This window comes from Dromaius novaehollandiae, chromosome 4 (genome assembly GCF_036370855.1).
Source record: "Dromaius novaehollandiae isolate bDroNov1 chromosome 4, bDroNov1.hap1, whole genome shotgun sequence".
In the NCBI taxonomy this organism is placed as follows: Eukaryota; Metazoa; Chordata; class Aves; order Casuariiformes; family Dromaiidae; genus Dromaius; species Dromaius novaehollandiae.
This window is the reverse complement of record NC_088101.1, coordinates 57,913,724-57,938,054: the sequence shown is the minus strand read 5'-3', so window position 1 is coordinate 57,938,054 and position 24,331 is coordinate 57,913,724. Positions and strand designations below refer to the sequence as shown.

General features: G+C 41.2%; 2 protein-coding genes across 3 annotated transcripts; both read left to right on the top strand.

Annotated features, from left to right (window-relative positions):
• Nucleotides 1–968: 968 nt before the first annotated feature.
• Nucleotides 969–10,320, top strand: SRD5A3 (steroid 5 alpha-reductase 3). Its single transcript, XM_026093595.2, has 5 exons — nt 969–1,213; nt 5,876–6,027; nt 6,452–6,646; nt 7,899–8,018; nt 8,562–10,320. Exons 1-5 carry the CDS (start codon nt 1,023–1,025, stop codon nt 8,819–8,821), a joined length of 918 nt encoding a protein of 305 aa, XP_025949380.1. The 5' UTR covers nt 969–1,022; the 3' UTR covers nt 8,822–10,320.
• A 1,242-nt stretch (nt 10,321–11,562) lies between these two features.
• TMEM165 (transmembrane protein 165) lies at nt 11,563–24,067 on the top strand. 2 transcript variants are annotated; one of them, XM_064511143.1, is made up of 6 exons: nt 11,563–11,972; nt 15,027–15,252; nt 17,819–17,994; nt 18,874–19,056; nt 21,997–22,102; nt 23,565–24,067. In XM_064511143.1, the coding sequence occupies exons 1-6, from the start codon at nt 11,757–11,759 to the stop codon at nt 23,711–23,713; spliced, it is 1,056 nt and encodes a 351-aa protein (XP_064367213.1). In that variant the 5' UTR covers nt 11,563–11,756; the 3' UTR covers nt 23,714–24,067. The 2 variants fall into 2 exon arrangements, with proteins under 2 accessions (XP_064367213.1, XP_064367214.1); XM_064511144.1 differs by having other exon boundaries at nt 11,564–11,972; nt 23,126–23,809.
• The last annotated feature ends 264 nt before the right edge of the window (nt 24,068–24,331 follow it).

The window sequence follows — 24,331 nt, the reverse complement described above, 5'->3', positions numbered from 1 at the left end:
ACAATGAAAAGTTCGATATACCTTTCACTGTCTCCTCAGCTGGTCAGATAAACCAATATCTGAACATCTCCCAAATAATATTTTATTTTCTCTTACAAAGAAAAGGCTTGAATTGGATCTCTCTGTGTGTAGAAGAGGGAACTGGGCAGGACATTTTTCACGGAGGGTCAAAGCGAACAGTTTCCCTTTCATGTCAAGCAATTTGACTTCTTTATTTTCAGGACATACTGCAAATAATGCCTTTTCTTTCTTTAATGACAATGATGTCAGTATTAATAATTAAAATAAAATACTGAATACTCTATCCAACACACACCTAGCATAACAGGAGACAGTTAATGGGTAATCGTGTGATTAAGATGATCCATTGTAACAGGAATTCATAAGATTACATAGCTGCTGTAATGATATTATTTCTGGGTTACCTAAGGTGATCACGGTGTGACTAATGGATTTATTTGTTCTCTAGCATTTTTAAATGTGTCATAGTACCTCAAGCAATCAATAACTTCTTATTGCAACTGAATCTACATAAAGAGATACAACGGAAGTAGTGAAAACGACTGTGCAGAAAAATACACAAAATGTCATTCCAAAACCAGACTTTTTTCCCAGGTATTTTAGGCATTAGCTGTAACACATACTAAGGAAAAAGCAAAATGAGCGTGATTTTTAGATTTCCTGGGGCTTTTCAGCCACCGGGCTCCGCAGAAGGCCCTGCGGCTCGTGCAGAGCTGCCTGCCCCGGCGGCTGCCCGCGTAACACGCTTCACCTGGGAAGCATCAGGTGCGCGGCTCCCCCTGGGCTGGGGATCCCGCGGGGTAATTCCAGAACTGTTTCTGTCAGGCCTTTTTTTCTACCGGAGGAGGAGGGGAAGGGGGGAAAGCCTTACCGCGGCCGGCGCATGCGTGGATGGGCGGGGGGCCCCGAGAGGCGAAGGCCACCGACGTTTGCAGGGCCCGGCCCACAGGCGCCCTCCGTGGGGCGGGGCGGGGCGGGGCGGGGCGGCTGGTGCCGGGGCGATGCCGGCAGTGCTGTGGGCCCTGCTGGACGCCGCCTTCCTGGCGGCGCTGCTGCTGCAGCAGGCCCAGGCGCGGCGGCCCGGCGGCGGCCTCGGCCTCGGCCTCTTCCAGGATCTCATCCGCTATGGGAAGACCAAGAGCGGCTGCGAGCAGCGCCCCGCCTGGCTTCGGCTCTTCGATGTACCCAAAAGGTGACGGGGGTGGGCGTCCCTTCACGGCCGCGCCGGGCGGGCGGTTAACGGCCGGGCAGCGGCCGTTAAACGCCTCCGGTTTCGAAAGCGCGCGCGACGCGGGAAAGCGGCTTCGCTGCGGCCGGCGCCCTATTGCTGCTGCTAATAGCACGCTGCTGCGTTACTCCTAATAAACCCAGCCCCACGGAAAGGGCCGCTCCCTCAGTGCGGCGCTGAGGGACGGAGGCCTGGGGCCGCGGGCAGGGCGCAGCTCCGAGCCGAGACCCTCCGGCGCAGGGCGCCCGCCTCCCTCCTCGGCCTGGCCGCGGGGGAAGAGGGCGGCTTTCTGCTCCCCCCCCCCCACCTCCCCCAAAGGAAAGTTTAGGACAAACTAATCCTCTCTATTCTCCACTATTTTTTGGCCTCAGACTTACCTCATGTTAAGATGCCGGTTTCCTCTGGAGCGACCTGCTTCACCGGCAGTTTTCAGTCATTTTTGAGTATCTTATTTAATTATTTGACTGAAAATCATTTGTAAAGGACTTCGGGGGGTGAGGGGGGTGGTCGGACTGAGTTTTCTACCTGCTTTATGGTGTATACAGAGGCTTTGATTGGCGGAAGTTTGGGGGCCAAAAAAAGTCAGTTCATTTTTTACCTTAAAATAGAGATACATTGTATCAAGCATAACCTTTCACTGGACTTGTTGAAGGAAAAGGGAGGGATATCAAAGTTGAAAAATGTTGGCTGTTGATAGGTAGGTTTTCAGTGTGTTTATTAGAAAAATGGGGTATGTCTTTTAGTTCAGCTAACAGTTTTATTAAGCAGACAGGTGAATCCCTTTCTTCTTCACCTCTCAGTCCTTTTGAGGTATGAGAGCTAGTGAATGTGCATCCTCAGGCAAATGAGGGATTTCCCACTTCCGAAAAAAAACCACAGAGAGGAAGGTGTCTTCTTACACCATAAGTTCAAGTTCAGTGTCTTAGTTTTCTTGTACATGCTACCTTGTAAGCAAAAAAGTCCAAAGCAAAGCAGTGGTATACTGCTATGATTGGAAGTCATGGGAATGTTGTTTCTAAGCCTTTTAACTTTAAGATTTTATTTTGTGTTCATTTTGAAAATCAGAGCCTGAAAACCTAATGGTGTTGTATTTGGTTGCAATGAAAGTCACACTGCTTTAATGAAACAAGTCAAAATTAAATGCATGCATGTAATTTGTAAAATGGACTCTTGCAGTTATCTTCAGAATTATTAATAATGTTGTTTTAGTATTTCAATACTTTATATGAAAAGCACCGCACTTAACATGTTAGTTACATATCACATTAAAAGGAGAGTTAAACCAACCTTCAGTGGTGTAGACAACCAAAACACTGGAGCATTGTGCCTGTGCAGGAAGAATGGAGCACAGACTTAGGGATATAGACCAGTATACTGTGTGACTCTGTGTGAGGCAATTAAGTGATGTGATTTCTGTATCTGAAGAACAGTTGAAATAGCCTATACTGCTGGAATATTACTTCTTGAATATTTATTAAGTGCTCATGGTAGGGAAGTGGCATGTGTTCTTATGTTACAGTAGAAAAAAACTGTTTCAATTATTTGAACAGCATAAAATATAGAAAATAGCATATGCAAAATAGATTGTTAATATCCAGTGTATTATTAGAAACACAAGTTTATTTGTGTCCTTTTCAGACCTACTGGGAAGCTACCCATTGAAATCATAATATGGTTAATTGTTTGGCTCCCATGAGACAGAATGATTTTCTGTAAGGTTCTCAAAATCCTTCACTGTATAGCAGAGCTTGTTGACAAATTGGCTGTTAAAAGGAGCATGTTGTAATAATACGAAGTTTGTTGGAAAGTACTTTGAGCTGAAAGATGTATAAAATACTGTTTCAAATGAGACTTGTAATGTCCAGAAAAAGGTGAATGATTCTGAAGTATTATATACTTACTTTCTGTCTCTTTCCATTTTTAAATGGTATCTAGCAAACTTGCATAGTTAGCCTCAATTTTTGACGAAGTGCTATTCTGTTTTTACAGATGGGGACCTGAAAAACAAAGAAAATTCAGTCAAACAGAGTCTATATCCCCAAAGTTGGAATAAAAGCCTAATGTCTTGAATCCCAGTGCTGCCAAGTACCTGTAAAACAAACCTTCCTGCAAGACTAGATCAGGGAGCTGAGAAGGTGGACTCCTGAGTATAACTGCTACTATGCAAAAATACTGTGGGTTTGCTTTCTTAAATCCATTTTCCATCTTCCTCCTCCAAGGTTTCTTTTTTAAAATGCAGCACAGGATGCTAATAACAGAAAGCTAGTATAACTAGCTGGACCTTGCATGAACAGTCTCTAATAAGGCAAAACAAATGTTGGGTTACCCAAACACATCTGTTTTTCTAAAATAGTCACTGAAACAACCAAATTGCTATGAAGACCTGGGATGCCACTTAACCCAAAACATGTCATAATTCCCAACTTAATGATCTGGCCTCTAAAGATAACAGTAAGCCATATTCCTGCTCATCACTAACATTTTACATGTGTAGCTTTCAAACTACATGTTTAAAAAAAGTTATGTAACGCAGCATATTGTTCATGGAAAGGTTATAATGTGATATCTTGGTTATCAAGCTTGTGGTTACAGGAAATTCCCAGGGATCCATTTAAGGTCTGTGGTATTCTCAGCAAAAAGAAGGGTTTGTAAAGGCTTTGGCTTTAACTGCAATGCATTACAAATACCACATTCTTGAGGTGGGGTCTCATCTGAATAGACCTTTCTCCAACAGAAGTTTCCTACGACCTCTTCTTAAGGAAGATGGTGTCTGGAGAACGTGGCTTTTATGGTGACTTGGTCTTGAGAACTCAACATCTGCAAAATGATTCTGTTACTAGAGTAGTCAACGCTGCCTGCTGAAAGAATACAGAACATCCTGAAGGTAGCTGTTGAGGCATTTTCTATTTCCATTTGTCTGTATCTTTTTTTCCAAACAAGCATTGTATTATCACTGGCCTAGACTTGTTTTCGACTTTGCCATTCCATCTTGTCTAATGTTATGATTCATTTTAGTTTGGTTTGGCAAGTACTGAACGCTCCACTCCTTGAGGGATGACACATGCACCTACTGTGGTGCTGGATTGCTCTCTGTGTCAGATACATCACCTGTGTAGTTGGGATTGTTAAAAGCTCGCACGACACTTTTCAGCTTTCTTGGCAGGGTTTGTTTGCTGGTAACAAAAAAACAACATGCTTGGGGAAAGTTCCCTGGCAAGTGATGAGATAGAAGCCTACCAAATAACAGGACAGGAGGGAACTTGAAACTTGGGAGTGGAGATGTGGTTTTGTCAATATACAAACTTATTTGTCTTTCAAGCGGAAAAAGGTGGAGGGTTAATTTTAGTTGTACTGTTGCAAATCTGCAGAGCAAACCTTGCAGATCCTGTTTGCTTATTAGGAGAGGGAACTGAGAAGTTGTTACCCACCTGAAGGGACTGCTGACTGCTGCAGATCAAGTAGTTTTAGTGTGTTCAAGGAAGCTTCTTAGCTTCTGTGTTTCTGGTGTGGCCTCTGTATTGCTGCTGAGAGGGACCTGAGCTGCTTTGAGCGGGAGTCTGTTTTGTTTTCTTTTGTTTCACTAATAAAGGGTGTTCTCCTCTTCTTCCTTACGCTCCCCCAAAATAAAAGTTTTCTGTGGCAGATACAAACTGTACAGGCTTTTGCAAGCATGTGTGTTCTGGAGAAACAGTCTTCTTTGGCTATACAGTTGTATCCTAGTTTTGTACTGATGGAGTTATATTATCAGCAGAAGGTTCTTGGTGTCTTCCCACCATACGTATTCATCTCTTTGCAATTGTTGCTAGAGGTCCTGATTTTTGTTCATAGTCACAGAGATTTTCTTTTCAAGAGCAAAAGGAAATACTGTATCACTTAATCTGAGCTGGTTATTATAGGCTACTTAATTCCATCCAGTTATCTATCTTGATCATAGTATCTTTTATTTTAATGATGCATAATGTACTTTTATAAGTGCATAATGGGGCTGGGATTTCTTTTTCTTCAAAACAAAAGAACATCTAGTCTTGCCTTGTAGTCATCAAGAAATATTGGTGATCTGTCCTGTTTTCTGTATGATTCTTGCAGATCTTGAATTTCCAAAGGGGTGAGATATTTTAGCATATAGCCTGAGTAATTATGTCTGGGTTACTTTTACAATCTGCATTTGTTGTTCATGAACTTTAAATACATCATGTAATACATCCACTAGAACTGAAGAAAGCGGGAATGCTGCCAGGTGCAACAGTGTGGAATGCCCATAAGAATTATATTAGATGTGCTTTTCAGTTGCGTGAATTGCAAAAAAAAAAAAAAGCTGTGTACATTGTAATTATTTGTACTTTTGTTATGTGTAGTTACTACTTTCTCCCCTTTAGTGCAGCTACTATTTGCAAGGTAAGCTAAGTCAGAGGTATGCTGCTTGTTTTTCCAAACAGCATTTCACTGGGGAAGAAGGTGTTAGGGTTGTTACTACTTGGTACAACTGGAGTGCCTATTTCTCTAATCATTGACGTGTGGGCCAAAAGGGATTCTTCTCCCCATTAGACAAGCATGTCCTGTACCTACATTTCCAACTAAGGAATGATGAAAGCAGCAAATTAGTGAAGCCACTTTTTGCTCCCACAGGTGGTTTACTCACTTTTATGCTGTTTCTGTGCTGTGGAATGGCTTTCTGCTGATCTGGCTTATCCAAGCTCAGTTCCTAAGAGGATCTCTCTCATCATGGCTTCAGCACCTGCACCATGCTCTTGGCAGAGCTTCACAGAACAAGGACACGGGCAAGTATTCCAGATACCATGAAGCAGCCATACGAATATTAGAAAGCAGCATCCTTTGCTGAATTTATATTCTTCATGTGCTACTTCATCAGCCACTCCTAAACTAGGCTCCAAATGACTTTCCTGGAATACCAACTACCTTTGTCATTATTCAAGGTAGAAATCATTCTCATTTATGAATACAATAGCTTCCAGCAGTGCTTTAGTAGACAGGGCCATTAGCACCTTCTAGAAGCAGTCTTGCTCAGTCACTGTGGTCAGCAATGTCTTAGATGTACATGTTTTTCCCAGTGGATAAACATGGGGTAAAAATTCAGGTAAGATTTTGCTGTGAGAGGGGGGAAAAATCAGCCCTTTTGGAGCACTGTTGATGTTAGACTTGTACCTATCCGTCCCTAAGTCACTTTTTTTTATCTGCAAGTAGATAGTGAATACTTCTCTGCACTCTTGGTTCTCCTGCTCCTTTGGCTGCACAGCTTTCGAAGACTTGCAGAATGCCTCTGTATCAGTGTATTTTCCAATGGCGTCATTCACATTGTGCAGTATTGCTTTGGACTTGGTTACTACATTGCCGTTGGCTTAACTGTGCTATGTCAAGTGCCTGCTAATTTCAGGAATGGTAAGTGCTTAGTTATTACCAAAGATGCATTTTTGCTCCCATTTGTTTCCATCATACCAAATGGTTCATGTGGTTTTTGTAGAGGGCTTATGTGAAAAGTATGTTAATTGATGAAATATAAAAATATTTACTGGCATAGTTCAAATTAACTAAATTTCAGTATATCATATAATGACCGAGGAGTGTTTTCCTGCACTCCTGATAAATATAAAATTATATATATGTGTGTAATTTTTGTCTATATCACCACCACTATTCCCAGGAAAAAATAGCACTCTAGATACTTTCAGGATGCTTACAGATCAGTTTTGCCATTGAGATACTTCTGCTTTATGAGGGGAAGTAATGGGTACCATTTCTCAAATACTCCAGTTCTCACTTAAGTGTGCTGTGGAGTACGCCACTCCCGGCTCTCAAACAGGAGGTTCAGTTTTTTTCATGACCTCTTTATGCCAATGCATCTCACCATGTCTCACAATTGGGCTGCTATTTCTCTTCTGCACAGATGAATCATGAGCTGAAACACTTCAACTGGTTGTAGCACTTCTCCCATGATTTTTCTTTTTTTTTGAGGTGGTCATTACTAGGTATGTATTTTTAGTGAACCTTTTAACCACCTCCAAGCATCTTGCATCAGCTCTAATATTCCACAGTGATTTTTTTTTAAAACAAGCTTCAGATGTCCTGTGTGTAGATAAGGCCTTTTTTTAATCTGGGCCTGCTTTCTCCTTTCTTCATTTTGTTGATTCTCAGAGGTGTTATTTATTGACTTGTACATTGGAACCCATCCTTAATACAGAGTTTTCTTGAAGACCAAAGTGGTTCAGTGTGTGTGTGTGCGTGCGCATGCACATACTGCTTACTGTGAACAAGTTGTGTAGTTACATGCCCTGAGACGTGACAGCATTTTTTATTAGGATGATAAATGTTATAAACAGTATATATAAACAGTATAAACAGAATTGAATATTGAGGTCTTAGACTATCAATTATGTATCAGTTATACTTCATAATGTACCTCAAACTGTTGGATTGGAAACTAAATATTTGACACTTTTAATATAGAGTGGTTAAAGGAAAAGAACTGTCAGTTAAGCATTTAAATCACAGGATTTAAAAGCATTCTCTCGAGGGATTAAATACTCACTAGTAGAAGTTTTAAGGCAATAACATAGTCTATGTACAGTGTTTTGGGATGATGCTTGGGAGGGTATTTCCTGGCCGTTTCATTAATAAAACGTATTTAATTCAGGAGAACTTTCTGTGCAGATCTGCTGGTATCACATCATAGGAATTGTGATGTACATTTGGGCCTCGCTTCACCAACACAGATGTCTTGTGATTCTAGCTAATCTTAGAAAAAGCAAATCAGGTAAGGTGTTTCATTTCTGAGAGTCATTTGCTTAGGTAGATTTTTCCCATTTAAAAAATGGCAGTTGCAGTAGGCTTCTGTAGCATCTAATACTTTAAAACACTTGTATTTTTCAGTTACTGAAAGAGTTTAGCTCTCTGTAAGACTTCCAGTGGGTTAAATGAGTCTCTTTGGAAAAGAGATTAGATACTGAATGCAGAGTGTGTGTGTATGTGTGTTCATGTATATATAGTTTTATAGAACTTTATATATAAAATAAAGGTCTAGCTTCTAGTATCCCAAAGACAAGTAGTAATTCTTAGGACTTGTGTCACTCCTCTGTTGAGAAGTCACTTCTTCTCTATGTGGACTAAAAATAATTTCCTTGATCTGTATTTACACAAACAGCCAAAGCTGGTGTCTGTCCTTATTAAGAAGTGCAAAGCTGCCAAATCAGATGGAGGTGGATGATGATTTTAATGAGGATGCTGTTTTGTAATTATAGATAGAAAAGTTTGCAATACATGCTATTCTGAACGAAGTTATCTTTCCATTTGCTTGCAGGAAAGGTCCTAAATCTGAGCCACAGTATACCTTTTGGAGACTGGTTTGAGAGAGTTTCTTGCCCTCATTATTTTGCAGAACTCCTCATATATGTATCTATGGCCATCACACTTGGATTTCACAATGTAACATGGTGGTTTGTAGTGATATATGTTCTTTTTAACCAGGCACTGGCTGCTGTTTTGTGTCACGAGTTCTACCAGAACAAATTTAGCTCCTACCCAAAGCATCGAAAAGCATTTATACCATGTGTTTTCTAGAACATTTCTTTTAAATATCTAGTGCAAACTGGGAAATGTTTTCTGTAAGGGAACCAGAGATTGATGTTTTACTAAAGCCAAGATAAATTATCACATTTTCTCTAATTCTAGCATAGAAGCTCATGGCTTTAATGATGATCTGTGTTACTCATGTAGGGAAATGTAAGGTCTCCCCATATCATACAAGCTAATCAAAGGTCAAATGATACTGAAGACCTTAAAATTGAAGAGATGCTAACTAGCTTTTATTTTATAATCACATTTTAAGTATAAAACACTTCTGTTGCACAGCAAGCCAAAATATGTATACATGAAATCTGGATAGGGAAGGGAGGATGCAGGGGGTCATTTGAACTACTGTATTTCATGTCTAATATTTATGCGTATTTTTTCTATTCTCTTTTCTTTGGATCACTTCAGATGGAGGCAAATTGTGTACTGTCTTTCTGTGCCTCCCTATTGATAATTATAAAGTAGTAGCTGTTTTTAACTGCAAGCACAAAAAAGGTGAAGAGAGCTGTGATGGAGGAATGACTCATTCTCAGCAGTAGAGATAAACAACAGACCAGTCCTCTGCATGACCTCTTCTGCATAAAAGTCAGTATTCATTGGTGGAACTTCTTGTTTATCCTTCAACTTGGAAAATCATGGAGGTTCTCTTTCTAGAGAGAAGAGAATAGTAGAGAATAGTAGAAAATTTGCAGAAGTTATAATTCTGTCATACTTATTTAAGGTTATTGGAATCCCTCATGTGTTAAAAAGGGCATTTATGCGTGATGACAGTAACCATGGCTACACTGTTTTTTAAATAACCTGTGAGAGCAGATGTAATGAAATGCCAAGGAATAAAGCACATAGAAACAGAATCCCAGAATGGCTGAAGTTGGAAGGGACCTCTGGAGACCATCTAGTCCAACCCCCCTGCTCAAGCAGGGTCACCTAGAGCACATCGCACAGGATTGTGTCCAGACAGGTTTTGAATATCTCCAGAGAAGGAGACTCCACAACCTCTCTGGGTAACATGTTCCAGTGCTCAGTCACCCTCACAGTAAAGAAGTTTTTCCTCATATTCAGATGGAACTACCTGTGTTTCAGTTTGTGCCTGTTGCTTCTCATCCTGTCACTGGGCACCGCTGAAAAGAGTCTGGCTCCATCCTCTCGACAGCTTCCCTTTAGATATTTGTGTACATTGATAAGATCCCCTCTCAGTCTTAACCACTAGCTGTTAAGTGTTGTAAAGAAGTTCTTTACTGGGGAGATTGTATCACTTAGGACAGGAGTCTTTTGCTTTTACCACTGAACATTTTGGTCTTTCTCATGATACTGGAGTGAATGATCAGTTTGCCTGATACAACATATGGATGATGTTTCAGCTTGTTTTCTACTTGCATGCGTGTATTGAACCATTCTTTTGTATATGAGAAGAATTTACAGATACTGAAGTATATCTTGTGCTATGAAATATCTAATTAAAAAGGCTATGGTACCTTCTATTTCAATTTTGGGTTTGTTTTTTTTGAATTTGAGGTGTGTGTTTACAAAAGCTTGCATGAAATGTTCTTCCTGTCATGGCTCTCATAATGCCCTTTTTATCAAGACTTCTATAGCTTTAGTTCGCTGTGGAACACAACCCTTCTTTGGTACTGTATCTTTGGGGGGGGGGGGTTGTGCTTTTTTTGCTCTTTTTTTTTTTTTTTTTTTTTTTTTAATGATCCTCAGGAGGCTCCTTGAGCCTGCTTCAAAGCATCTCACATTTTACCAGCATCCTTTGTCCTGTTTACTAGACCGTTAATTGCCATCACTGATTCTGTCAAGACCTTTGGTTGAGAAGTGCTTGAAGCACATACCTCTTGGGAGTGCTGTACAAATACAGCCACATCTCAAAGAGCGCATTCCCAACTTTGCCCCCAGGGAAAGCATGACTGTATACAGCATTTCTCGGGTTACACAGAATCTGTCAAGTCTGCTGAAAAAGAGTCTTTGATACTGGCGCTTCTAGAAATCTGGATTTGCACAGTGCGTATCATTTGCGCTGCATGTCTATGCTTTGCTTAATTTCTAGGCAGCTTTTTTGTTCTTCTTACATAACTGTGCTTTTAACTCTTCAAGATGCTTCCTCTACCCTTAGGCACCTCAGATCTGCAGCAGCCAGGCTCTCGAGCTCCTGGCCCTGGGTAGGTGTACTTTCTGGGCTTGCCTGCTTCTCCATAGAAGGTGCAAGCCTCCCCATCAGCTGTGTTAAGGCTCCCATGAGAGCCATAGAAGGAAACACGGCTAGAAATTAATACTCCAATTTGCACTGCGTCCTTTGCTCACCGCGGAGCCTGCTGTGGCTACCCAAGCGGTGTGCCCGCGCGCTCCGCTGCCGGCAGCAGCGTGAAGGAACTCGGAACTGGGGGATTTAGGCCCCCAACTCGCTGCACCTCCCTTTTGCCTCGCCTCGCCTCGGCTCAGGCGGTCCCTGCCCGGGGCTGACGGCTGCGCTCCTCCGCAGGCCGCTGGTCAGAGCCAGGCGCGCCGGCAGCGCGGTGCGGGCAGCCGGGGCGCGGCGGAGGCCCCCGCCGCCGGCTCCGCCAGGCAGGGACACGTGGAGCGCGGGGGGCGGGGCCCGCCTCACGTGACCGCCTCCCTGCGAGCGCGCTCCCTCGCTGTGGGGGCGGGGCTGCGGCGGACATGGCGGCGGGGGTCTCGTCAGTGGGCGCTGCAGCCAATCAGGGGCGGGCGCAGGGGGAGCCGCGCCCCCCCGCGCCCGCGCGACGTGTGGGCCGTTGCAGGAAGCCGTTGGGACGGTTGCGGGGCAGCGCGGCTCGCGCTCGCCTGGGCGGGGCGATGACGCGGCGCCCTTAAGACGGCCTCGCCGCGGGGCCGCGCCGGGCCGGGGCCTCGCCGCCGCCGCCGCCCCCTCCCTCGCTCCCGTCCGCCGCGCTCGGCCGACATGGGGTCGCCGGTATTGCCACCGGAGGGCGGCCGCCGCGGCCCGGTCCCGCTGCCGCGCGCCGCGGCCGCCCGGCGGGCCGCCGCGCTGCTGTTGGTGCTGCTGCTGGCCGCGCCGGCGGGGCTGCGCGCCGCCCCGGAGGAAGAGGCCGGCAGGAACAAGGAGCCGCCGGCGGCCCCGCAGCCCGCGGGACAGGGCGCCGAGCCGCGGGCCGAGGTGAGGGCCGGGCCTGCGCAGAGCGGGGGGGGGGGGGGGGGGCGTGGTGTGCGGGCCGGGCCGGCGGGGGCGACGTTGTCCCGCGGGGGGCCGGGCCGCCCCCGGGCCTCAGCCCCCGTCCCGGGCGGGCAGCGGCGCAGGCCGAAGGCCTGAGGGAACCACCGGGCACGGCTGGAATGGGAAGCGTGCGCGGATGGCGAGGAGGGGCGAAGTGCTCGTGAAGGACGAGTAGAAAGCCAGGGGGATGCAGCTTCTCCCGGCCGCGAAGGAAGCAAGTTTTTCCTTACTGCATTTTAATCTTATCAGGTAAAATGAGTTAAGACCTTTCCAGAAAACTAATTGCTTGCATTGACCCCAGACCATCGGGCACTGTCGGCATATGAGCATCTGTGTCTCTGACATGGTCATGTTTTAACCTTTCTGCAATCTTCAGCAGTCTTGCTGCACATGACTGTTTTAAAATCTGGAAAGGATAATCTGCATCGAGCTGAAGTGCAGTTCACTTTAGAAGTAGGACTTTGCAGAACTGTAAGAGGGAAAAGTAAGATGTATTTTATATGAAAACATTAACTTTATCTCAGAAACACCTTAGTTCTGTGAGACATCAGATCTAGTTTTCACGCAGTACTTTTTGCTGGAGATGTCATAAAGAGTGATATCTAACTGCAGTTTCTCTACACGGAGAGGAACTTCACGCTGGTCTGTGTCTCTGCTTCCAGGTACTGGGCAGTAGCTCTGCTTGGCAGTTGTTGGCCGGGATTTGACAAGTGGAGGCATGTAGTGTATGGCAAAGATGAAACAAGCAAAAGAAACCAAACCTCGGGCTTACAAAACAACATACCATAAACATTGGTGTGTTAATTTTGAATGTGAATTCCTACAGAGTAAACATCTTGTGTAGACAAATGCTGTAACAAAAGGAGAATACTTCTTGCTTTAAGAACTAGCAAATGATGGTAGAAAAGTCCAGAAATTCAAAAGTGAGCTGTAACCATGAACTCTAGAGGGTTGCCCCTGTCCTGTCTTAGGAAGAAGGTATTGAGAGTTTGTTTGTTTTTCTCTGAGTTATATATAGGAGAAGCATTTACAGAAGGCAGATTATGCTAACATAAGTGTGAGCTGGTGCTGAAAGTCCCAGCCTCCTCTGCGCCTCTGGCTACACATTCCCAACATCTCCCTTACAGCCGCATGAGAAAGGCAATGGGAATGTGCAGCCAGCGAATGGGTAGTATAACTCTCTCTGATGGTGGCCTGGATTTTAACTGGCATATGCTAATTGTGAAACTGCCACCGCTCTGGTCTGTTTAGCCTTGGAGTATATCAAAGGGACTATCAGCTGCCATTGCTGTACCTAAGCAAGCAGTCCTGTTGTCCCATGTGCAGTGATTGAATGGCAATGGTAAAACTTAGGTGATCTTTAAAGAATAAAAAGAGCTCAGCAATTCTTCCTTTCAATGGCTCCTCGTTCACCACTTTGTTGCAGAATGCTACGTTGGTGATAACAAAGTGATTATAAACGTGAGGTTAAAGTTGGCAATTAGGTTTTGGCAAAAAAATTTTGTTTAAGTCAAGAGACTTGATATAGATAATCTTGTAAGATAAAGAGTATTGTTTTTAAGTGATCAATCTTTTTCTGCTTCAGTTATGAAATATAAAAGTCAGCATCTTGTTTAGCTGAAGATAGAAATGCTTTGCTTATCCTATAGTTTTCTCTTTTCTGCTGAAAGAAAGAAATGTAGGGATTCGTTACAAAAAATGGATTTGAGACATCATTTGGGAAGCATGAACTGAGAAACTCAAATTGTTTTCTCTCTCTCTCTTTTTTTTTTTTTTTTTTTTTTTTTAAGCTCAGATGCTCACTCTTAGTAAGTTAAGTCAGGGAGATGATATTTGATATTGTTTTGGACAATGAAGCTTGACCAAATGAACTAATGTTTTTTACTGGATAAATATTTTTGTACTAAGCCATGTTTGCTTACGTGCTGATGGGGGAGAGTTGACCTCTCCAGGTCTTTCTGACATTATAAACAAATGAAAGAATATTTTGTTATAACTCAGAACCCATCAGTTATTCTCAGTATTTGAGATTAATTTCTTTGTTTTAAAACTATTTTAATTTTGTTGTTGGGTTAGGGGCATCTATTGCTAGATGATCACAGGGAGGACAACAATCATTAACATACAGCTTTATGTATGATATAGAGCTTAAAGTGGTAATTATCAAAAAATATTTTATGATGCTTTTTGAAGTGAGGAAGTTCTGTGAAGAAGGTCACTTTACTAAACAGGTTGCAATCTGTCTCTGCTCATACATGTATTAAAACTAACTTTCTCAGCCAGTTCTGGTCAAGCATGTGAACATTGAACTCCAGCTTCCTTGTTTTGGGTCTTGCTTTTGATTGTAGGTTTCTTGATCTTTATAAAAGTAAACACTTTGATTAGTAAGTGGTATTTGGAATGTGCTGGTGCGGTCCATTATAAAGTCTTTATGCGTGTTTAAAACTAGCTCTAAGTGTGCACAAAGAAAGCTTAGGAAAACTTGCATAAAATTTTAGTGTGGCTTAGATACTGAGGTTCTGCAAGGGAAGAAAGTGATGGTGACAATTTTCAAATGACTTAGTATTTCAGCTAAGCTATCATAAATGGCCCATGTTAGTTTGAAGAGTTTAATTCTCAATTCCTATCAGAAAATTGCTTGTTTGCTCACGCTACCAGTATCATGATGTAACTAGCCAAAGACCATACAAACAGCAGTATTAGAACTAAACTGACATTGCTTTCCTCTGTTTCATTGTAATAGTGATTCTCATATTGTGGTAATAACTTGCACAGTGAAGTACTGCTTTAATAATCAGAGGAGGATATTTTAGTTAACTGACTGGAAATTTGAGGTAGATAGCAGCCAGTACTGGCTAATGATTGCTAATGGTGCATGAAACATATGTATTTAAAACACTGCGCTAGGCAGTATGATATAACAGAAGAAATACAGAGCTCAGTACTTCCAGGAATTAAATGTTCAAGCCTAATTAATTTTTTTCCTCTTTCTTACAGAAGGGGTCTTCACCAGTTGCTCCAGTTCATATTGTCAATGAAGAGTCAGCTGAGAAGACAAATTTGGGCTTTATTCATGCATTTGTGGCTGCTATATCAGTCATCATTGTATCAGAATTGGGGGATAAGACTTTCTTTATTGCAGCCATCATGGCAATGCGATACAACCGTTTGACTGTACTGGCTGGTGCTATGCTTGCCTTAGGACTGATGACATGTTTATCAGGTTAGCACTCATTTTTGATTACATATGCTTTGTAAATAAGTATGTATTATTATGAAATTAAATGGAAGGCAGTAGAATATGCAGTTTTCTGTTTTGAGGAGAACGTGAGGTTTTTCTGAGGGCTGTGGGACAGATCCAGCATTTAGGCTCTTAACTCTAACTAGGTGTTTACACTTGCTAGACTTCAATAGGAGTTTAAGGAAAAGGAGTGGAATTGGAAACCTAAACGCTTCCATGGCTTTTGGACTACTAGACCCCTTTTTTTATTTTTAGCCCTTATTAAATTAGGGTGCCTAAAGAGAATGTAGGGGTGGCTTCTTTTTTTCTAAGATGAAGGAGTCTCGCAATGATGACAAATTTCCCTTGACTGACTTGCATCCATGTATGTGTTGTTTCTGACATGCACAAAGGCTGTTTGGATTTATACTGGAGGATGTGTAAGTGAAAGATTACATTCTGTTATGATCCTTTGGGATCCAGAGTTTTGACAGAGGTAAGAGCTTGGAGGGAGGTGTCAAATAGCACTTGAGGAATTTGCAGCTTTGGGTGCTTATATAGCCTTAATTATGGAATGGAGCAGCCTTCAGGTATACATCGGATGCAGCATAAATTTCATGGTATACATGCTCATTTCTTATCATGACTATTCAAGAAATATTTGAAATAGTGTTTATTGGTTTCTATGCACTGGAAACAGCAGATTAACTGGCTTCGGGCTCCTTGGTGTTTCTCTGAATGTTCTTTGGGTGTGTAGCAATAATGGCAGTTGTAGAACAGGTTCCATTTGCACTGTATTTAATGAAAGCATTGTAAGAGTTTCTTCTTTTACTCAATGTAGCATTCGTTGGATCTTGTTTCACTTTTGCACTGCTTGTTTCAGTTAACTTTCTTTAGTATCATAGGTGATACAGTATTCTGCGTTTCTTGCTTTCTTTTGTTCCCCTTCTGCCCATTGCAGCTCTCTCTTTTTTATAGGATTTCTTCCTTCAAATCTTTACTTCTTGATATTTTTTCATAAAAGCTTTCTTTTCTAATTTATCCTGCAGTTTAGAAGCTCCCAACTATTTTTGCTATTCAGAAAAGTGTCATTTTTTTCTCTCTGCTATGGTTTCTTACAAGCTATGTCTGGAACTTTCTGGATTTTTTTTTTCCTCCTTGTTTTTTTACCACCTTGATTTCTTGAAGTCTTTCTCACTTAAACTCATTAGCTCCAAAAAGAGACTGTTTGGGGTGTTTTTTCAGTCTGTGTTCAGAAACACTGTTATCCCTATGACAAAGTAAGCTGCCTCACCATTCTGATTATTTTACTCCAATGCTTTAGATATGGCAATACTAGAAAACATATTTTTGAATACATTTTCTTTCATTGCTTTACTGTGGTACTTAGTCTTTAAAAAGAAGTTTAGTTAAATTCTTTTGTTTTATTTGGCTAGGTAACTGCTGCTGTTATTCATGTGTGTATGTACCATGTTTACTAATACTACAGCCTAATTTATTCCCGGTTTGATAGTCTTACTTTTGGCAGTGACAGTACAGATAAACTTCTGGATGGTGTAGTAACTTCTGAGCCCATTTTGAACTAAGAAGGTGACGTAAGAATGCACATATATGGTAACATGCTTCCACTTAGCTGACTGTATGTGCAGTAAAACAACTGAGACAGCTGCGAGTGCATGGTGTAAACAGCTTTAAATGTTAGGTGTGGGGTGTTAATGTCTCTTAATTATACAGATCTTTTTTGACCAAAAATACTAACTAATCTCAATTTGTGAAGAAATTGCTCTATATTTCTTCTTATTTGAGCACTAGTTCTAGTTTAATTTGATCACATTCAGTACCTGTAAAAGTAGATGCAATGTGGAGGCTGGTTATGGTCTTCAGATGTGAGGTTAGACTTTTACACCTCTGCCTGATAAATGCCTTTAATTTAAGGAAAGACCAAAGATGATGACCTTGTATGTTCATTGCGAGTATGGGAGAGAAATGAATTTTAATTTGTGGGTGTTTACACTTGGCAAAAGAAGAAAGGCATGGATTCAGGCAATTGGTGGGTATTGCTGGTAAATTTATCTTGTAGAAAATCATATTCTAACTTTATCTGATAAATGATCCAGATCTGAAATAAATGAAAAAATGATGGGAAAGAGATGCTGTCCAGCATGTAGTCATCTATATAAATGGAATTAACTGATACAGACCATGACTAATAGGGTTTGCTAATCTAACTTGGCATGCTTGGAGAAAGGCAAGACTTATCATCCTTGACTGGAAAGATAACTTTGCTTCGACTGACTCTTCAGAATAGCGGCATGTCAACTTTGCCCTGCTGTTCTTGATCTGTGCTAACAGACTTCAATTTCTGGTATGACCAGGAATGCTTGGATTTACTAGAATGTTGTTATCTTGCAAAAAGGTAAGATGATACAAAACTAACAAAAAATGAAATATTTAGACAACAGTGGATATTTGAATTGCAGGCTTTACTAGTGAGCATTTCTTAGATATGGGAAGAAAAATTATGATCCTCATGATTATATTTGAAATGACACATTTGCTTTCTTTCCAGTTTTGTTTGGCTACGCCACCACAGTTATTCCTCGTGTGTATACATACTATGTGTCAACTGCACTATTTGCAATTTTTGGCATCAGAATGCTTCGGGAAGGCTTGAAAATGAGCCCAGATGAGGGTCAGGAGGAGCTGGAGGAAGTTCAAGCAGAAATTAAAAAAAAAGATGAGGAAGTAAGTCAAACTTTGCAAATTACAGTTAATGAAATAGTTAAAGCCTTGAAGTTGCAGAACTGCATTATGTTTCCTGCCCAGGCTGCTCAGCCGTGTGTGTGACTAACAAGAATCTAACACAGCAAATGTGTGATAAACTAGACAGAAGTGGGCCGCTGGAGACTATTTCAACAGATGACTCCAGTTCTGTGGTATGCCTGTCTCATCAGGAGAAATGGAATTTTCTCCATAGAATCCAGTTTTGAAAAAATTATGAACTAGCATGAAGGACATTAACAGTCATTCTTGTCTCTCCTTTTATTTCTCTTATGGTCAGATAGAATAACAGTAAGATTTGTGGTGTTGTGGCAAAGGTCTCTGTCATTATAGCCTACTAAATGGACTGATCCATGTTCGAGAAGTAGCGTGAAACATTGATCTTATTTCTTCTCAGGTTTTTTTATTCGTTTTATGAGTTCTCATTTGAATGCCACCACTTAAGACTATCAAGATCTTAAGTTTATACCTTTTTAAGGTAACTTACAAACAAGAACTTTTTTTTTTTATTTTCCTTGTGAAAGGGAGAGGGAATCCCTGATTTAAAAATAGGAGAGAATCTGTAGTTAGACACCAATTATCATTCCTGCTGAAACCATGTCAGTGCAGGCTTTAAGATGGACAGTGGCTGGAGGCTAGAGGTGATCACAAATAGAACATGTAGCTAGTCTTCTCAAATGCCATCTAATATAAATAATATGTGGATAATGAAGCAGTTGGAGGCTAATAACATTTCAGGTATTAAATGACTAGCTTTGCACTTGAAGTATTTCATTTGGGTTGTTTAGATGACATTTCTAATCTTATGGTATTTTTTCTATTTTTTTTGCTTGTCCTCTACAGCTTCAGAGAACTAAACTCTTAAATGGGCCAGGAGATGTGGAAACAGGGCCAGGCACCACTATACCCCAGAAGAAGTGGCTACACTTTATTTCTCCAATCTTTGTTCAAGCTTTCACTCTGACGTTTTTAGCAGAATGGGGTGATCGTTCCCAGTTAACAACCATAGTCTTGGCAGCAAGAGAGGTGAGTGTTTCAGAATGCCCACTGTTCTGTTGTCCTTTTCCGGCTGCAGATAAGCCAGAGAGACAAAATATCCTTGTCTGAGGCATCAGATTCACACCTGCAGCTTTGCTTTGCCTTAGTTACTGTTACAGCTGCACTGAGACCTGAAAATAAATGCACTGAGGCGCTCTGTATTATTAAAACTATTGTTACACGATTAGGACTGCACTAGCATTTCTGAAAATAGCTGTTCTATATCATACAGGTGAATACAATTGTTCTTTGTTACAGTGTTAAGAGATGTTGCAGAACCTCTCTTCCTTTATGACACGTGAGGAAGATATACAGTTTTAACACAGTAGCTTTATAAAGAAACCTTCATCTTAAACTTTGCTGTTAAAGGTAGCTCTTTTTAAAAACCTAAATGCACTTGTTGCAGTGTATAGAACTAAAATAAATTCCAAACTGCTGTGCAGTAATGCTGTAAATGAAATGATCACCCTCATCTCAAAAGTAAGGAGGAAGAGAAAGACAAGAGGACATGCATGCATTCTGATCATCTTGCTGAATAAGAGGTGTAACTGTAATGTATTTAAAAGAAAATTAAAGCTTATAGTCACCCTTTCAGTAAACAGAAGTGGTCTGCCTGCACTCTTTGCATGCAAAGAGATCACTTACATATTTTTGCTAGGACTCACGCTTCTGTCGGTGCACTTGTAGACCTTCTATAAGAATAAATCAGGGCTGTCTAATGAAAGAGGCTGTAGTCTGTAGGAACCTCTTTCCTTTATTACAGAATAGGGAAGGTGCTTAGAGCAAATGAGGCTGGGAACAGCAGAAAGAGAGAATGATCTCATTGTTCCGGCAGTTAAAAGCCATTTTGGAAAACTAGGAAATATTGCTGCCTCTGCCAGAGTTCTTATAAGGTGCTAGGCAAGTTGCTTAAGTTTTGCAGATAGTTGTTGACTTCTGTTCTGCATTTTCTGAGTGTCCCATCAGAAAGTGTCCATTGGACCCTGGAGTCGGATTTGTAAAATGCTAAGTGTTGCAAGTGAAGACAATGGGTGCTGTGCTTTTACTGTATACATACATGCTCAGTACTGCAAAAAGAACAGATACAATATGTCTTGATCTTGACTTTCAAAATCAATGGATGATTTGACGTGGATCTTTTTTCATCTTATCTGTGAGATACTTCTTTGTTTCATAATTTGTTCAGATAAATTCTTGTCTGTGAAGTACTAAGATACCTATCAGGAATATTGCAGAAATGCTATGAGGAAAGAAATTATCTTTCTACTCTGATTTGGATAGGAAATCACTGACCATACATTCCTCAATGAAGAGAAGACAAAATACTTTATGGCTGCTCATTAAGTGAGTAGTATCCATCCATCTGTCACAATGAATGAAACAGGGCTCCTTTGGAGAGAAAAAAGGTGATAATTTGGTGCATAGTCTTGATGCATATGAAGGGGAACAAATTAAATCTGTCTTAATGAACTTAATCCTGGCAGCAATCCTTGAGAACTTGATTCAGCACCTTTAATAGTTTCTTGTGTGTAAAAAACCTGCTTATCTATCAGAATTTCTCTTCCCTTTTCCTTCTCAAAAACTTCATCGTGTCATACTAGACTGACTTTGCCTTGGCTGCGTCAAGGCACTTCTAGTGAAGATATTACCCTGATGGAAGCAGTTATAAGTTGTTATCTTCCAGGGATGGCATTAGGGGGTTGCAGGGGCGGGAGAGATCCACTCTTTGCCAGTGGGCTTTACGTGTAATTACTGACAGTGAAGAAAGGAGGTCCAGGAATACTTGATTCTGTTCTAGATTCTGGAGGTGAATGTGTTCTCCTAGGCACAACTCTTCTGGTCTCTCTCTTTCCCCTTCACTTGGAATGACAGCTGTCTTACTCCATCAGCTTGCTCCAGGCGTAGGCTTCTTAGACAGTCAGTTGTTTTCTGTCTGTTCTTTGTTCCATACTTTCCTCACTGTCTTGTTCATGGCTTTCCTCACTGTCTTGTGGTTTTGGTTGTCTTGATCAGCCAGTGTTGTCCATGTCGTCTTGGGATCGGATCATTTCCTAAGTAAAATTTCCGTTTGGCCTTTAGAGACTTCATGCATTCCTCATGTGAAAGCAGCAGCTTTTACTTTTCTGAGACAAAAATCTCACTTCATTTTCTAAAGGAGAGATTTGCAGGGGACTCCACTTCCCCTAGTTTATCTCTGTACAACAGAAAATAGTGCTTTTCTTACCTTGCTTTCTTCATCTTTCAAAGGAATTTTGTTCTCTGTTTCTAGTGCCCAGGTCTTCTGTTTTTATGAGGCATTTAATACATACACTGCTCCAAACTGCATAATTTATAAGCAGATCTGAGGAACTTGTTTAAATAATGGATTTGTTAATGTATTGAATAGCAATTCTTTACGTAATGATGCAAAAGCTGTTGTTGATAATAGATTTTGAAAGCAATTTGTCTTCTGGAATTAAATTCTTTCTTTCCTTCTTCCCTCTCTGGTTGATATTTTGGGGTAGAACACAAGCCGGTGAGGCTGGATAGAGGAGTTGGAATGTCTTGGCTACTGAAATCTTGCATTTGCAGTTCAAAGGGTTTTTTATCTTAATAATTAGGTTGGTATGCTTCCAACTGATGCATACTTTTGTTTCTCAACAGCCACCACCTTCCCTCTAGAGGTTGTATAATTGTTTAAATACAGCAGAGTGATTTCTGAATCTATATTTAACCACTTTAAGATGCTTCTTGGTTGAAACACGCCATATGTTCCTGTGTTAGTAAGATTCAAGTCTCTCTCGCAAAGTTAACACCAAAGAATATTCCACATGCTTGACAGTGTGTAACAGCAGTCTGTGAAATCATGGTTCCTTTATGGTAGGAGGCTGCTGACAGACGAGCAGGTTTTCAGCTGTGCTGATGTTTCCCTTCTGTGTTTTTTCACAGGATCCCTATGGTGTGGCAGTAGGGGGAACAGTAGGGCATTGCCTGTGCACTGGTTTAGCAGTTATTGGAGGGAGAATGATAGCACAAAAAATTTCTGTTAGGACTGGTGAGTGAAAATTCCTTCCTGCCAAAAAATGTATTAATGCTAGTAATGCCTGTGATGTAAATGACTACGTGCTTGGGAACAGTTAAATATGGTGGCTGCAATACTAGAAGTATATGAAGGAGCTTGAAAGTTGGAGTGTTTCTTGAAGCTTTTGTAAATTTAGTTGCATTTTTTCAGTTTGTGGTTTTCTGTCCCCTTGCTGCCCCCACCCCCACCCCCCAGTCAGTAACTGGGGGTTACTTTTTGCTTTTCATAGGACTGCTTGCATCTCCCAAAAGGCAGGGTGCTGCGCAGCTGCCCAGCGTCAGTGTGCACTGCTGCATTGCTGCTTTGTGTTGCTGTTGCTGAGAAAAGACCAGGAGTTCAGCCATAATTAAGCCTGACAGTTTACTTGATTTACTGTAGTTTAAGGAATCAAATGCTACTAATAAGCCCAACATGGTTCTCTGGCCATAGGAAGAGCCTTATTGGTCAGACCAAAGATCCACCTCGCCCTTAGGTATTCAGAGAAGAGTATACAGATGGGGCGGCAAGTACAGTGATACTTTCCCAGAATACTGTCCCACCTTTTGGCAGCTTGCGGCCCTTCAAACACTTGACACTTCTGATGTTGAATTTTTCAATACTTCAGTTACTTTAAACTGTGCAACAACTGCTAACCAGTATATCCTAACTGATGAGTTGCTCCAGTATGAGAATATCCTATTCATATTTACTGCCACATAGTGAAATATTCAGTGGCAAGAATTGGTCCCATTTGTACACTAGCTAAATTAATACAAGTAAAACTAAGCTTCCTCTAAGGACCAAAGTATGTTCTTGTAAGTATAGTAAGACAATGGGATTACATAGAAATCCTTACACTGTTGAGCTAGAAGTAACATCCAGTGTTTGCAACGTAAAGTTGAAAGTAAAATTGTTTGGGAATCAGGCATGATTAAAATGAAACTGTGTAATGTATAATGAAAGATATTTAACTTGCTCAGTATCTAATTTTTTTGTTGGTTTGTTTTTCTTTTTCAGTGACAATCATAGGAGGCATTGTCTTCTTAGCATTTGCATTTTCTGCACTATTTATAAGTCCAGACTCTGGTTTTTAAATTTTTGTTTTTCACCATAGCAAAAGAACAAGGATTGGAAGCGCTGAGCAGCCAGCTATCCTTGTGCATTCTTGTATAAAATGTACAGGATTATAGTTGAACAAGCACTGAAGATGAGGCACTGTACTTTTTACAGCAAATGATTTGCAGGATTGACACATTTATGGACAGCTTCTGCGGTGGAGATCTGCTTACTGTCTGATTTGTGCATTCTGTGGTGCCAGCTCCCTCAGTGGGATTTGAGCGGTTTTCTTATTTGCTGAACCTGGCTTAGTTGGGTTTTGAGGATCTACATTTGTAAATATTGAAGCTTCCTGTTTTCTTTCTCTGTTACACATGGCTACCTTTCCTGTTTCCTCAAGAGCTTATTCTTATGGCTGAGGAAGTGGCCTTCTCTGAAGAGACCGTGTTTTGTTCCATGTTGCTCAACAGAAAGTGTCAAGTAGAAAACTGCTGGCTCCCACCTCCAAGTTCTTCAGTACCAGGATGTGTCCAAGGCTGGATAATCTAAGCAAGAAGAAACCTGGGAGCGGTTCCTATACTATTGAGTGGCTAGGCCACCAACGGGGAATTTTATAAATTTAATTTAGAGAGCAAACTTCTTAATCAGGGATTTTTATCAGGAAATTGATGTGTGGTGATTACCAACAAACTGTTCAATATGCAATCTGTCTGGAGCTAATATTATTTGAGTTTTTTTCCCTTTTTAAAATTTGAAAACAGTGAAGTATATAGAAGGTAATAAAGTGGTCCATTCCCAAGGTTTGAACAATAACAGAATTCTTAGATTTAGATGTGTTCATATTCTTCTTTTTAGAAATAGAATTGTAATCTGGAGGAGTAATAATAAAGCATAGTGTCTCCATTTGGGTTATTTTCAGTATCATTTTTGATGATTCTCATGATTCTTGTCATACAGGTTAAAATAATGATTTTCTACTTAAGGTGAGGAAAGTCTGCTAAACTTATTTGAGGTATTGTTATAAACACCACTTACAGAGGCTTTGTGAACTCACAAAATGTTGACAACTTAGGATACGTGGGTTACTGAAATACGTGCTTTTCTCTGCTGTTCAGTGAGGACTTGGGGTTCTGAGTTAATAGCTTGAATAACCCACTAAGATATCAA

What these genes read in the sequence shown, in the direction of transcription:
- SRD5A3 (XM_026093595.2), top strand. Translation starts at nt 1,023, where the DNA reads ATGCCGGCAGTGCTGTGGGCCCTGCTGGACGCCGCCTTCCTGGCGGCG. An exon ending in TTCACAGAACAAGGACACGG is followed by an intron (nt 6,028 to 6,451) that starts GCAAGTATTCCA and finishes ATCTGCAAGTAG; the next exon opens with ATAGTGAATACTTCTCTGCA. An exon ending in TCTTAGAAAAAGCAAATCAG is followed by an intron (nt 8,019 to 8,561) that starts GTAAGGTGTTTC and finishes ATTTGCTTGCAG; the next exon opens with GAAAGGTCCTAAATCTGAGC.
- TMEM165 (XM_064511143.1), top strand. Translation starts at nt 11,757, where the DNA reads ATGGGGTCGCCGGTATTGCCACCGGAGGGCGGCCGCCGCGGCCCGGTC. An exon ending in TTAAAAAAAAAGATGAGGAA is followed by an intron (nt 17,995 to 18,873) that starts GTAAGTCAAACT and finishes TGTCCTCTACAG; the next exon opens with CTTCAGAGAACTAAACTCTT. An exon ending in TAGTCTTGGCAGCAAGAGAG is followed by an intron (nt 19,057 to 21,996) that starts GTGAGTGTTTCA and finishes GTTTTTTCACAG; the next exon opens with GATCCCTATGGTGTGGCAGT.